The sequence below is a fragment of the Galeopterus variegatus genome, unplaced genomic scaffold (assembly GCF_000696425.1).
Source record: "Galeopterus variegatus unplaced genomic scaffold, G_variegatus-3.0.2 Scaffold7187, whole genome shotgun sequence".
NCBI classification, from domain to species: domain Eukaryota; kingdom Metazoa; phylum Chordata; class Mammalia; order Dermoptera; family Cynocephalidae; genus Galeopterus; species Galeopterus variegatus.
Genome location: NW_007733298.1, coordinates 95,063 through 108,549, shown reverse-complemented (window position 1 = coordinate 108,549; position 13,487 = coordinate 95,063). Strand labels below are relative to the sequence as shown.

Sequence of the window (13,487 nt, the reverse complement as noted above, 5' to 3'; positions counted from 1 at the left end):
CCATATCTTAATGAATGGGTTAATAATGGTGGTCAGGGGCATGGTTCTGAGGGCTTTCAAAGGAGAGCACATGAGAGTCTCTCCCTGCTCTGCCATTTCTGCTATGTGAGACCAGTGGGTCACTGTCACCACCACCAAGACCTTCACCACCAGTGTACCCTGGACTTTGGACTTCCCAGCCTCCAAAACTGTAAGCAATAAATATTGTTTCATTATAAATTACCCAGTTCCGGGTATTTTGTTATAAGCAACAGAAATAGACTAATACAATTCCTAAAAATATATTTACTTTTTACTTATATGTTTTTCATTCTAGGAGTTAAGAATATCTCACAAACATATTTTACTAAATTTTTAAGATCTCTACTGAATTGTCTTTTTTAAAAAAATAAGCACAATTTGGAAAAATAATTGAGTATGCTGAGACAATTTAGCGTAGTGGTTAAAGTAGACTCTGAAATTCTATAGCTGTGTATTTGAGCCCAGGCTCTGCCATTTATAGCTGTACAACCTAGGCAAATTACTAGTCTTTCTGTCTTAGCTTCCTTATCTATTAAACTGGGATAATAATTGTACCCACATCAAAGGGTTATAAAGTAGAAATAAAATTATCCATGTAGACAGGATAGCAGAGTGCCAGACGCATAATTAGTGTTCAACAAATATTAATTGTTAATATCATTATTCCACTGAAGATAGTAAATCTATGCTTTGTGATATATTATAACAGCAGACATGAATTTTATAAAATTCTATATTCAGAAATAAAACAAAATAAAGGGTAAAATTGGATTAAGACACCACTGTATTATGATATTAGGTTGCTACCTAGATCCTAGCATAGATAGGACCCCAACACTCACCTACAATGAGACTGTAAACCCAATTCAGAGTCTTCTGAGAAATAGAAAGGCTACTTACTGTTAACTGCAACCCACTCATTTAGATCTTCCCCCTCAGGAAGCATGACAGCCATCCGGAGGTTGCCACTGCCAAGTGTGGCTTCTGCATGTTTTAAGAGCTCATACTGGTGAGATCCCTCTGGAATGTTCTTCTTTGGTTTAAAAGTTTTAGAAGCACGACTACCACTATGAATAAAAAAGAAAAAAAGGCACTTAAATATTTAAGGCATGACCTTCAACAGAGTCTACTACACTATCTATGGGATATAATAAAATCCTAAACATCCATAAATAAACAGAAAATATACTTTTAGCTCCCCTCATCAGTAGAGCTAAACTATATTGGCTATGTTAAATCCCAACAATATAATTGTTGTAACTACTATGTTTTCTACCCAAAACACCTACAAACTTTCTCTACAGTCCCTACTTTAACTCACAAGGAGAAAAATAATTTTCAGCTATAATGAATCCATCTCTTACAATAAGTGAACAATTCAGGATTATAGGTTATAATCAACAAAAACAAGAGGACTTCCATGAAAGGTTTTAGTCATTTTATTCCTTTTCACCCCTATTTATCCTAATACAAATAAGTTTGTTTCCTGCTTATAAGAAGTATAAAGATACCATTTTATATCAATAAAACATATAAAAATCCTAGAGCAAGAAAGAAAAGCTACATGTCCTTCTACCCAATTATAGGAAGCATCAGTAATCAATCTTAATCCAGAATTCTGGTTAACCAGTTAGGTAAGACATTAGGGCTGGCTCAAATTTCTGAACACTTTTATACACACACGCACACATACACAAACAATTTTTTTAATGGATCAACTAAAACTAGGCTTAGAAATGGTTTTAAGAGTTTTTAAAAGATGGAATCTTCTGTTAATTCTGGCAAATTCTTATCAAACTGTATAATACTCTAGTCACCCCTTCTTAATACTCTTTTCATATGAAAAGGAATAGATTGGAAAGAATTAGAGGCTGGATAAAGAGGAACTCTACAGTTTAATGTTACTAAATTCATTCCACCAAAACATTCAGACGTTTTAACATATGAATATGAAAGTGGAATTCCAAAGAGAACACATAAAAATTATTATGCTTTCCAAGCTCTCCACAGCTGTTCACTCATTACACCCATCTCCCAACCTTAACCCCAAATCCCTCCCTCTTTCACCAAAGTGAAGTGGTAGGTGGTTCTCAGCCCTGGATGCATATTATAGTCACCTGAGGAGCTTTCAAAAAGTATTGAGTATCCTGAGATAAACTAAGAATCTACCTGTCAATCCATATATCCAATTCAAATGACAGGTATTCTTCACTCTAAAGTACAGACAGTCCCCGAATTAGGATGGTTCGGTTTAGGATGATTTGACTTACAATATTTTCAGCTTATAATGGGTTTATCAGGAGGTAATTCCATCATAAGTAAAGAAACATCTGTACTGGCATTCTCATTTAAATGTAGGTCTCTTCCCAAGTGTTTAATTAGAATTAAATCGATGCCCAATTCTAACACACTCCCCCTATATCTCTGCTCAACAGCCAAGGGATTTCCTTAAAAGAACTAATCAGATGATGTTACTCCTCTACTTAGAACCTCTCAGTGGTTTCCAAGGGCACTCAGTAAATCCAAGGTCAAATACTAGATATAGTCAGGCTCTAGACCCACACTAGAGTGCAGAAATTCTTCTTCAGTTTAATTAGATAACACATTAAACACCAAATTCTCTCCTAGCACTTCTAAAATATCTCACCCTTTATCAAAATTTAGTGTGAGAAACATACTTCACCAACATATTTTACAAAAAGACATTTTACTACTTTATGTGTGATTAATTTAAAAAGCCCTCCAATGACTAATGTGGTACAAGTCTTCAGGCATGGTGTTAAGTACACTTCTGTTAAGTAGCCCACCACTTAGATTGATGCAGCAACTGAGGACGCAACAATCAGCTCTGAAAAAAGCTGGCAGAGTACACAAGAACTACAAGGACCTAAGCTGTGCATGCACTCTGGAGGGTCAGAGCCTCACCTGCCCCCAAAACCATCAACTAAATCAAACCACGCTGCCCCAAAGTTTTAGGTTTCCAAATGTTTAATTGAACAAAGCCCCTCTCAGAGCTCGTATTCCACCAAACTAAGTAAATCTACCTCACAAGACCTTATCCAAGTACTCTGGTAGAAAGAAAAAAAATGACCTGACTTTGATTTTGTGAAGGCCAGCTCTGACATATACCAGCCATGTTATCTCAGGCAAACTACCTAACTTTCCAGAGCTTATCATTTCTGTAAGAGAGAAAACCTCACAAAAATACCAAAACATCACCACTATCCATATCATAGAGCAGTTTTAAAATGAGAAAATAAAATATGTGAAAAAAGCTTTTAAAACTGTAAAATGCTGTGCAACTCAGTATTTTCATTATCCTTCCTTTTCCTGAGCCAGAATAATTTGGAGTAAACGAAGAAATGGCGTTACAGCCAAAGCTGGATTCAACTCCCAATCCCACTCCCACCCCCTAAGGATGGATGGGGAAAAATACAACCCTGGTTTGAAAACAAATGTTTTCATACATCAAATTCAAAACAAATTTTTTTCTTTTTAAATTTCTACTTTGTTTTGTTTCTTTTGTGCTATGTCCTATGCTCAAATCAAGGTTCAGGTTCTCTCAGAATAACCTCAGGATTAGATTGGAAATCAAGAAAATAAGGTTCTATTCTTCATTTTGCTGTTTTCTTCTTACATTACTTTGGAAATCACAAATTATCATCTGGCATTCGATTTTTTATTGTATTTTTAGGAAGTCTCGAAGATGATTTTTTATAAAAGGATATAATTTAGAGATGAGATGTTTATAAAATGTTTTCAGTTCCCTGCAGACCCTTAGCTCTTTTCTATTCCTCAATTCCATGTACATTCATACTTCCAAAATGCTTTCAAATCCTCCAGTCCTTCCCTTCTATCTGACCCTTCTGCTTTATTCAGGCAGAATTCTCTAATCACTCAAAACTCTTTTGAAATACTTAAATAAAAAAACAAACAAAAAACCATTAGGTTTTTTCCTTCAAATGCTACCTGAAACTTCTACCAATATCCACCCCACCTTGGAAGGGGTGATCAAAAGACCACTGACAGAGTCTTCAAGTTTAAAACCACAAATATCAAAGCATGTACATAAAAGTTCTCATAGGTGAGTACAAGCTATTATAGTAACAACGTATGGCCAAATGCACATATCTCACATGACATTTTAAGATATGTAAATGTGTATCTTCATGATCATTAGCATTTTTTACCAGAGCACTTTTAAATTAAGGCATGTACATTGTTTTTTAGACCTAATGCTACTGCACACTTAATAGACTACAGTATAGTGTAAACACAACTTTTATATGCACTGGGAAACCAAAAAACTTGTGGCTCACTTTATTGTGACATTCACTTTATTGCGGTGGTCTGGAACCAAACCTGCAGGTATGCCTGCATTTTAATGTTTACAGTAGTTACTACTACATAATCCATTAAATCTATCACACAGAAGAAATCAGTTACCAATATCTTGTGTATCCTTCCAGAGTCTACGTCTATACAAGCATAAGAACGTTTAAACCTGTTTCTGTTTGCTTTTACACAATAATAATGTACCGTAGTATACTAAAAAAATGTTTTACACTTAATACACTAAAGAGATTGTTGTATATTAAGGTATAAGCCGATCTACCTTATTCTTTCTCAAGACTGAATAGTATTTCCTTATACAGTGTAGATATATCATAACATTTTTTCAGTCCCCCACTAATAAACATTTAGGTTGTTTCCAGTCATTTGCTACCATAAAAAATGATGCAGTAAGCATCCTTGTGCATACACATAGATGAAAGATAAATTCTTAGAAGAAAAATTGCTGTGCTAAAGGACATATACATTTTAAAATTTTATGTAGTGCCTATTTTTTCCCTAAATAAGTTTGTACCCTTTTATAATCCCACTAATATATAAGAGTAGCTACTATTTTTTTGGTCTTAGAAGAAAGGGATTAGACTGTTAATTTCTCTCATACAGCTCCCCAAACAGCATCATTAACTATGGAGAGTTTAGAGCTTTCTAAATAGAAAGTGAATGATGCATCACATATAAGGGGTGTTGTATTAATAGTCCATAGCATTACCCTAAGGCCATCATCACTTTCCAAATAAACATCCAGAATATTCAGGTTTGTTTTCCCCAGTCCTCTTACTCATATTCGAAGGTTTGAATTTTGAATTAGGTAGTTTGAGATACCATTACATACCTATTAGAATGGCTACAATCCAAGCAACTGTCAATACTAATGTTGATGAGGATGCAGAACAATATGAACTCACTCATGGTTGACAGGAGCACAAGAGTGATATGGCCACTTTGGAAAAGTTTGGTAGTTTGTTACAAAGCTAAACTTAATCTTTCCATACAATACAGTGACCACGCTATTAGATATTTATCCTATTGATTTGAAAACCTATGTCCACACAAATATCTGCACTGAATGTTTAAAGCAGCTTTAATCATAATCACCAAAACTGTAAGCAACTAAAATGTCCTTCAATACATGAATGGATAATTAAAGCATGATACATCCATACAATGAAATATTATGTTCAGTGATAAAAAGAAATAAGCTATCAAGCCATAAAAAGACATGAAGAAGCCTTAATTGAATATTGCTAAGTGAAATAAGCCATTCTGAAAAGGCTATGTACTGTCTGATTCCAAATACATAACATTCTGGCAAAACTATAGAGACTAAAATGATCAATGGTTGCTAGGGGCTCAGGAGAAGGGAAGAGAGATGACTAAGTATATTCCCAAGAGAACTGAAAGCATACATACAAAAACTTGTACAGTTGACCCTTGAACAACATGGGTTTAAACTGCATGGATCCATTTACACAGATTTTTTTCAATAAAAATACTGGAAAAATGTTTGGAGATTTGCAACAATTGGAAAAAAACTCACAGACACACCATGTAGCCTAGAAATATCAAAAACAAGTTTTTTTAAGTTGGATATGTCAGGAACGCATAAAATATATGTCGATACTAGTCTATTTCTAGTATCATTTCTACCATTTCTAATTTACTACCATAAAATATACCTAAATCTATTATAAAAAGTTAAAATTCATCAAAACTTACACACACACACACAGACCATTTGGAGCTATATGCAGTCAAGAGATAGGTAAACAAACGTAAATATGCAGTATTAAATCATAACTGCATAAAATTAACTGTAGTACATATTATACTATTATAATTTCCTAGCCAACTCCTGTTGCTATTGTGGTCAGCTCAAGTGTTATGAGTATCCACTTAAAATGCCATGTAACATTAACCATCTCTGTGTGAGCTGTTCGTCTCGCCAGTAAATTGCGTATTGCAGTAAAAAGTGATTTCTCATGGTTTTTCTCTTCCTTATGATTTTTTAAATAACATTTTCTTTTCTCTAGCTTGCTTTATTATAAAAACATAATATATAATACATATACAAAATAAGTGTTAATTGATTGTTTATGTTATCAGTAAAGCTTACAGTAAACAGTAGGCTATTAGTAGTGAAGTTTTGGGGGAGTGAAAAGTTATACATGGATTTTCAACTGCGCAGGGGTCAGTGAACCTAAACCTGTGTTATTGAAGTGTCAACAGTACATTAATGTTCACAGCAGCATTATCCATACTAGCCAAAAAGTGGAAACAACTCAAAGGGCAATTAACTGACAAATGGATAATCAAAATGTGGTATATCCATACAATAGAATATTACTTGGCCACTAAAAACAAAGTACTAACACATGCTACAACAAGGATGAATCTTTTTCTTTTTCTTTTTCTTTTTTTTATGCAGCTGGTTGCTAAAGGGTCTGGACCCTTGACCTTGGTGTCATCAGCACCACATTCTAACCTTGAAAATATTATTCTAAGTGAAAACAATCCAGATACAAAATATGTAGTATCACATATTGTATGATTCCATTTATATAAAAAGTCCAAAATAGGCAAATCCATGGAGACAGGAAAACAGATTAGTGGTTACCATGTGTTAGAGAGAGGGGGGAATGGACATCGACTACTACTAATGATACAGGATCTCTTATTGGGGTGACTAAAATGTGCTGGAATTAGACAGTTGTGATGGCTGCACGACTTTGTGAATACACTAAAATCCACTGAATTGTACTTTAAGAGTGAATTTTATGGTATGTGAATTACATTTCAATTTTTAAAAAATTCTAAAGAAAAATAAGAAGTAGGCTACCAATAATGCTCCTCACCACTTCAGTAAGTCAGTTTCTTTCATCCATTTATTCACTCTTGCATTCCTTCATTGAACAAGCACATTCTGACTGCCTACAGTGTTCTAAGTAGCACTCTTCTAAGCCCTGAGACACAGCATTGAATGAGACAGAAAAGGTCCCTACTCTCATGGTGGAGAGAGGAGGCAGAAGAAAAAATAAAAACCAACAAGAAACTATTGGGCAGTGGTAAGTGCTATGATGAAAATAAAGTGATGTGACAAGTAATTCAATGTGACAAGGCACTACCTTAGATTAGTTCGCTAGAGAAGGCCTCTCCAAGGCCAGAAAGACAAGCAGCAGCAGCCGCCAGCCATGTGAATATATTGGGAAGAGGGAAGAGCATTCCAGGCTGAAAGGAAAAACCAGTACAAAAGCAACTTTTTCAGGAACGGGGACAAAAAGGAACTGTGACTACGGCATCATGAATGATGGGAGCAGTGGTTTGAGATGAAATCAGAAAGGGTGGTAAGAATTGCAGTAGCTAAGATTTTAGAGGTCAATATAAGGAACTTAGACTATAATTTTAATATAAATGGGAAGCCACTGGAGATTTTTTTAAAAAAGAAGTAAAAACATTATCTGATTTAATGTTTTTAAAAAGATCACTCTATGGATATTATCAAAAAGATGAAAGAAAACAAGTGTTGGCAAGGATTTGGAGAAAAGAAAACCCTTGTATACTGCTGGCAGGTATGTAAATTAGTACAGCCATTATGGAAAACAATACCCAGGTTCCTCAAAAAACTAAAAATACAACTATAGTATGATCCAGCAATCCCACTTCCAAAGGACATGAAATCAGTATGTTGAAGAGATGTCTGAACTCCCATGTTCACTGCAACATTATTCACAATGCCAAGATACAGAATCAACTTAAATGTGTATCAGTGAATGAATGGATAAAGAAAATGTGGTGTATGTATATATATATATGTGTGTGTATATATATATATACACACACATATATATATACACATAATAGGATACTATTTCAGCATTAAAAAAGAAGGAAATACAGTCATTTGTGACAACATGGATACTTAGAGGACATTATGATACATGAAATAAGCCAGGAACTGAAAAACAAATACCACATAACATCACGTATATGTGAAATCTAAAAAAAATGAACTCATAGAAGCAGAGAGTAGGGGGCTGGCCGGTTAGCTCAGATGGTTAGAGCATGGTATTATAACACCAAGGTCAAGGGTTTGGATATGGTACAGGCCAGCTGCCCAAAAAAAAGGAAGCAGAGAGTAGAATAGTGGTGGTGTAAGGGAGATTGGGGGGGGTGAGGGAGGGCGGAAATTGGGGAGAAGTTGGTCAAAAGATATAAAGTTTCAGTCAGACAGGAGGAATAAATCCGAAAGCTCTACTGTACAACATGGTGACTATATTTAATAACAATGTATTGTATATTTGAAAACTGCTAAGAGAGTAGATTTTAAGTGTTCTCCCCATGAATAAATGATAAAAGTATGTGAGGAAATACACATGTGATTTAGTCATTCCACAATGTATATATATGTCAAAACATCATGTTGTATACCATAAATATACATATATATATATATATAATTTGTGTCAATTTTAAGAAATAAATAATAAGAAGGGAGGGAAATATTCTGGTTGCCATGAAGAGAACAGACTGGCAGGAGAGCAAAAGTAAAAACAGGGAAACCAGCAAATTACTGTAAAGAAGAGAATGGTGGCTTGGACTAGTGGAGATGGAAAGATGACGGAATCTACACTTTTGCAGGGAGAACCAAGAAAACTTACTATTGGATTTCATTTGTGGTGAGTGAAGTGAGAAATAAAGGATGACTCCTATGTTTTCATTCTCAATTAGGTAGAAAGTGGGCCATTTATTGAGATGGGTGTGTAAAGATGAGTTTTGAACCCACTAACTTGACATACCTATCTAGACATCCAAATGGATAAGTCAGATAGGCAATTGTATCTCAGGCTTGAAGGAAAGATTAGGTGGAAGGTAACTATCCTCAATGGTTAATACAGTGCCAAAAGATGCATTAGTATATCATTAAAACAACAAGTATTTTATAAGGTATGAGAAGTACAGTGAAGAAAATTGCTTATGGTTAAGCCCAGGGTTTCCCAAACATCTTTTGTCAAGGAAACTTTTCCTCCACATTTTAGCACCCTACTACTCTTTAACGCATATTAGGGAGCACTGCACTAGTACATTAAACTGCTGTGTTGCCTCTCAATTTAAAACACGTTCTTAAAGCTTCAATTTTATAAAGTGTAACATTTCTTGACTTCATACAAGAACGTGTGGAGGGTTGGTCAATTCAGTCAATTTAATATGCCATAAACTTTTATAATCTAATCCTTAGAAAACAATACAGCACTTCACAAGCAAGGACCAATTAGTTTCTACATCTGTGAAATGATCTGAACTATAAATGAAGGCACTAAAGTTTAATCGCTCATCTCCAAACACCCTCTGAGCTTCTGAGTTGTATAGAGGACAGTTTCCTTTGCCCAGCACTAAATCCATTATTCTAGTCAGTAAATAGTTACTGAAACCACAGGAGATGTTAGGAAGTGTCCACAGTCAAAATCCTATACAATGTGCTAAACTTGTAAAACAAGGGAACCAAAATTTGCATATGCAGAGCTTAAACTGAGCATCAACCTGGCAACTGAGTTGATATATTCCAAATGTACAAATATTACAACCAAGAAACAGGCAGGAAGCCTAAACATTACTTTTTAAAAATTAATTAATTTTTAACTGATATGTATTGATTGTATATATTTATGAGGTACAGAGTTATATTTCAATACATGTATTGAATACAACAATGTGTGATGATAAAATCACGGTAATTAACATATTCATCTTCACAAAACTTTATTATTTCTTTGTGATGAGAGCATTTGAACTTCTCTCCTCTAGCCATTTAAGAACACACAATAAATTACTGTTAATTATAGATGCCTATCACTATTGTAGACCACTAGAACTTATTTTTCCTTTCTAGCTGTGATTTTGTATCCCTTAACCAAAATCTCTACTTCCCCCTCCTCCCCCTCCCCTTCCCATCCTCTAGTAACCACAATTCTACTCTCTACTTCTGTAAACTGAACTTTTTTTTTTTTTTTAGCTCCCATGTATGAGTGAGAACATGCAGTATTTTTCTGTGCCTGACTTATTTCACTTAACTAAAGTCTTGCAGGCTCACCCATGTTGTCACAAATGACAGGATTTCATACTTTTTATGACTGGGTAGTATTCCATTATGTTTATATACTACACTTTCTTTATCTATTCATCTGTTGATGGACACCTAGTCTGATTCCATATCTTAGCTATTATGAAGAGTGCTGCAATAAATATGGAGGTGAAGATATCTGTTTGGTATGCTAATTTACTTTTCTTTGGATATATACCCAGTAACGCGATTGCCGGATCATATGGCAGTTCTATTTTCAGTTTTTTGAGGAATTCCCAGTTTTCCATAGTGGCTGTACTAATTTACATCCCCACCAAAAGTGTATAGAAATTCCATTTTCAACACAACCTTAACAGCATTTGTTATTTTTTCATCTGTTTGATAACAGCTATTCCAACTAAGGTAAGATGATATCTCACTGTGGTTTCGATTTGCATTTCCCTGATGATTAGCGATGTTAAGCATTTTTCATACATTTGTTGACCATTGGTCTTCTTTTGAGAAACGTCTATTCAGGTCATTTGTCCATTTTTAATCATATTATTTGTGTTCTTGCTGTTAAGTTCTTTTTATATTCTGGATATTAATCCTTTGTCGGATGCACAGTTTGCAAATATTTTTTCTCATTCTGCCAGTTGCCTCTTTGCTGTGCAGCTTTTTAGTCTGATGTAATCCCATTTGTCTATTTTTGCTTTTGTTGCCTGTGTGTTAGAAGTCTTCTCCATAAAATTTTTGCCCAGACCAATGTCTTGGAGTGTTTTTCTTATATTTTCTTCTAGTAGTTTTATAGTTCTAGGTCTAACATTTAAGACCTGAATCCATTTTGTGTAGATTTTGGTAGACGATGAAAGATAGGAGTCTAGTTTCCTTCTTCTGCATATGGATATACAGTTTTCCAAACACCATTTATTAAAGAGGCTGTCCTTTCCTCAAGGTATGTTGTTGGTGCCTTTGTCAAAAAATCAGTTGCCTGCAGATCCATGGATTTATTTCTGGGTTCTCTACTCTGTTCCATAGGTCCATGTGTCTGCTTTTATGGCAGTACCATGTTGTTTTGATAACTATAGCTCAGTAGAATATGATGCGCCCCCCCACACACACACCTTTTTTCTTTTTGCTCAGCATTGTTTTGGCTTTGGGGGAGTCTTCTGTGTAATTTTAGATTTGTTTCTCTATTGCTGTGAAGAATGTCACTGGTATTTTGACAGGGATTGCATTAAATCTGTAGATTGCTTTGGGTACTATGGTCATTTTAACAGTAACAATTCCTCCAATTCATGAACATAGGATATGACATTCCATTTTTTAGTGTCTTATTTAATTTCTTTCATCAGTGTTTTGTAGTATTCATTGCAGAGATATTTCACCTCCTTAGTTAAATTTATTCCTAAGTATTTTATTTTTTTGGTAGCTATTATAAATGGGATTGCTTTCTTCATTTCTTTTTCAGCTAGTTCGTTGTTGGTATATAGAAATGTATTTATTAGTTCTAAGTTTTTTGGTGAAGTCTTTTGGTTTTTCTTATATAAGATCATGTCATGTACAAACAGGGACAATTGGACTACTTTTATTAAACATCATATGTTCCCATGGTCAAATTGCAGAAATCATCCACCTGCAATTGCTTAAGACTGCTGTCTCTAACTCCCCATCCATCACACATCCTCCTTGGGTAATGTGGTATTATGGGCATCTGGCTAAGGGGAAGATGAATTGGGGTATATATTTAGTTTAGGTTTCATAGGATATATGAGGGGTCTCCAAAAAGTTCATGAAAAAACTATACATGGATTGCAAAATTTTTTGCATCAAAATAAACTCATACTAACTTGTTATAACATGTCTAAACAGGATCTAGTTTGAGATACTAAGAAGGATAAGACAGTTTGAAAAGTGCCCCTACAGAGCAACGTGAATTCTGCTAAAATTGAAGCAAGATATACATGAACCTGTTTAGGTACATTCTCAGAGAAACTACCCTTGATCATCCCCTAAAGAGTTAACCACACGTTCCTCCAGGCACTGTTGTACTCTATGGAGTCTTCTATTACTGTATTTACTAAATCATGAAAATTGTATGTTAACTCATCTGTCTCTCCTCTTACCTTAGAAGCAGGTCCCATATGCCCTATTCATTTGGGTATTTTTTCAGAAGCTACTTTGTAATCTAATAAATGATCAATAATAGTTGATTTTTTTTTAAAAGCTACTACACCTTGAACTACCACCTTCAGGAAAGTTTACTGAGGCTCTTTCACTCACCATCTTATATCATGTTTATTCATCAATGTGGGTAAATGTAGAACAGGATTAACTATAAGAATTGACGTAAGCTGGGCTGGCCCGGTGGCACACTGGAGAGTGCGGCGCTCCCTCCGAGGGTTCGGATCCCATGTGGAGACCGGTTCCCGCTCACTGGCTGAGCGCGGTGCGGGCGCAACACGCAGGGTTGCGATCCCGTTGCCGGTCCCCGGTACGGGCGCAACCCCGAGGGGTGCGATCCCGTTACCGGTCAGTAAAAAAAGACAAAAAGGAAAAAAAATAAATAAATAAAAAGAATTGACATAAGCTAATCACTTTAAGGACCAAGGAGTTAAGGTACTTAGTTTCATTCTAGTTCTCTGCTTGCCTTAGATCATGTAGTTAAAACAGCTGTGTTGTCCAAATGGGAAACACTAGCAGCAAGTGCAAACAGAAGGAGGTAGCAGATTACAGATGCTCTTCAATTGACAATGGGGTTATGTCCTAATAAACTCATAGTAAATTGAAAATATCGTAAGTTGGGCCGGCCCGGTGGCGCACTGCTATAGTGCGCCGCTTGGGAAGCGCGGCGGCGCTCCCGCCGAGGGTTCGGATCCCACATACGGACCGGTTCCCGCTCACTGGCTGGGCAAGGCGCGGGGGCAACACCGAGGGCTGCGATCCCGTTGCTGGTCCCGGTCCGGTACAGGGGCGACACTGAGGGTTGCGATCCGTTGCTGGTCCCGGTCCGGGACAGGGGCGACACTGAGGGTTGCGATCCGTTGCCGGACACGGA

General features: G+C 35.8%; 1 protein-coding gene across 1 annotated transcript in view; it reads right to left on the bottom strand.

Annotated features, from left to right (window-relative positions):
• Window positions 1-921: 921 nt before the first annotated feature.
• The window catches only part of LOC103607157 (MOB kinase activator 1B-like), a gene marked incomplete at its 3' end in the record, with an annotated part of 36,145 nt that continues 23,579 nt past the window's right edge, over window positions 922-13,487 (bottom strand). The window contains exon 2 of the mRNA XM_008591693.1: window positions 922-1,088. Within this exon, the coding sequence (XP_008589915.1) occupies window positions 922-1,088 (167 nt within the window). The remainder of the gene's footprint in view (window positions 1,089-13,487) is intronic.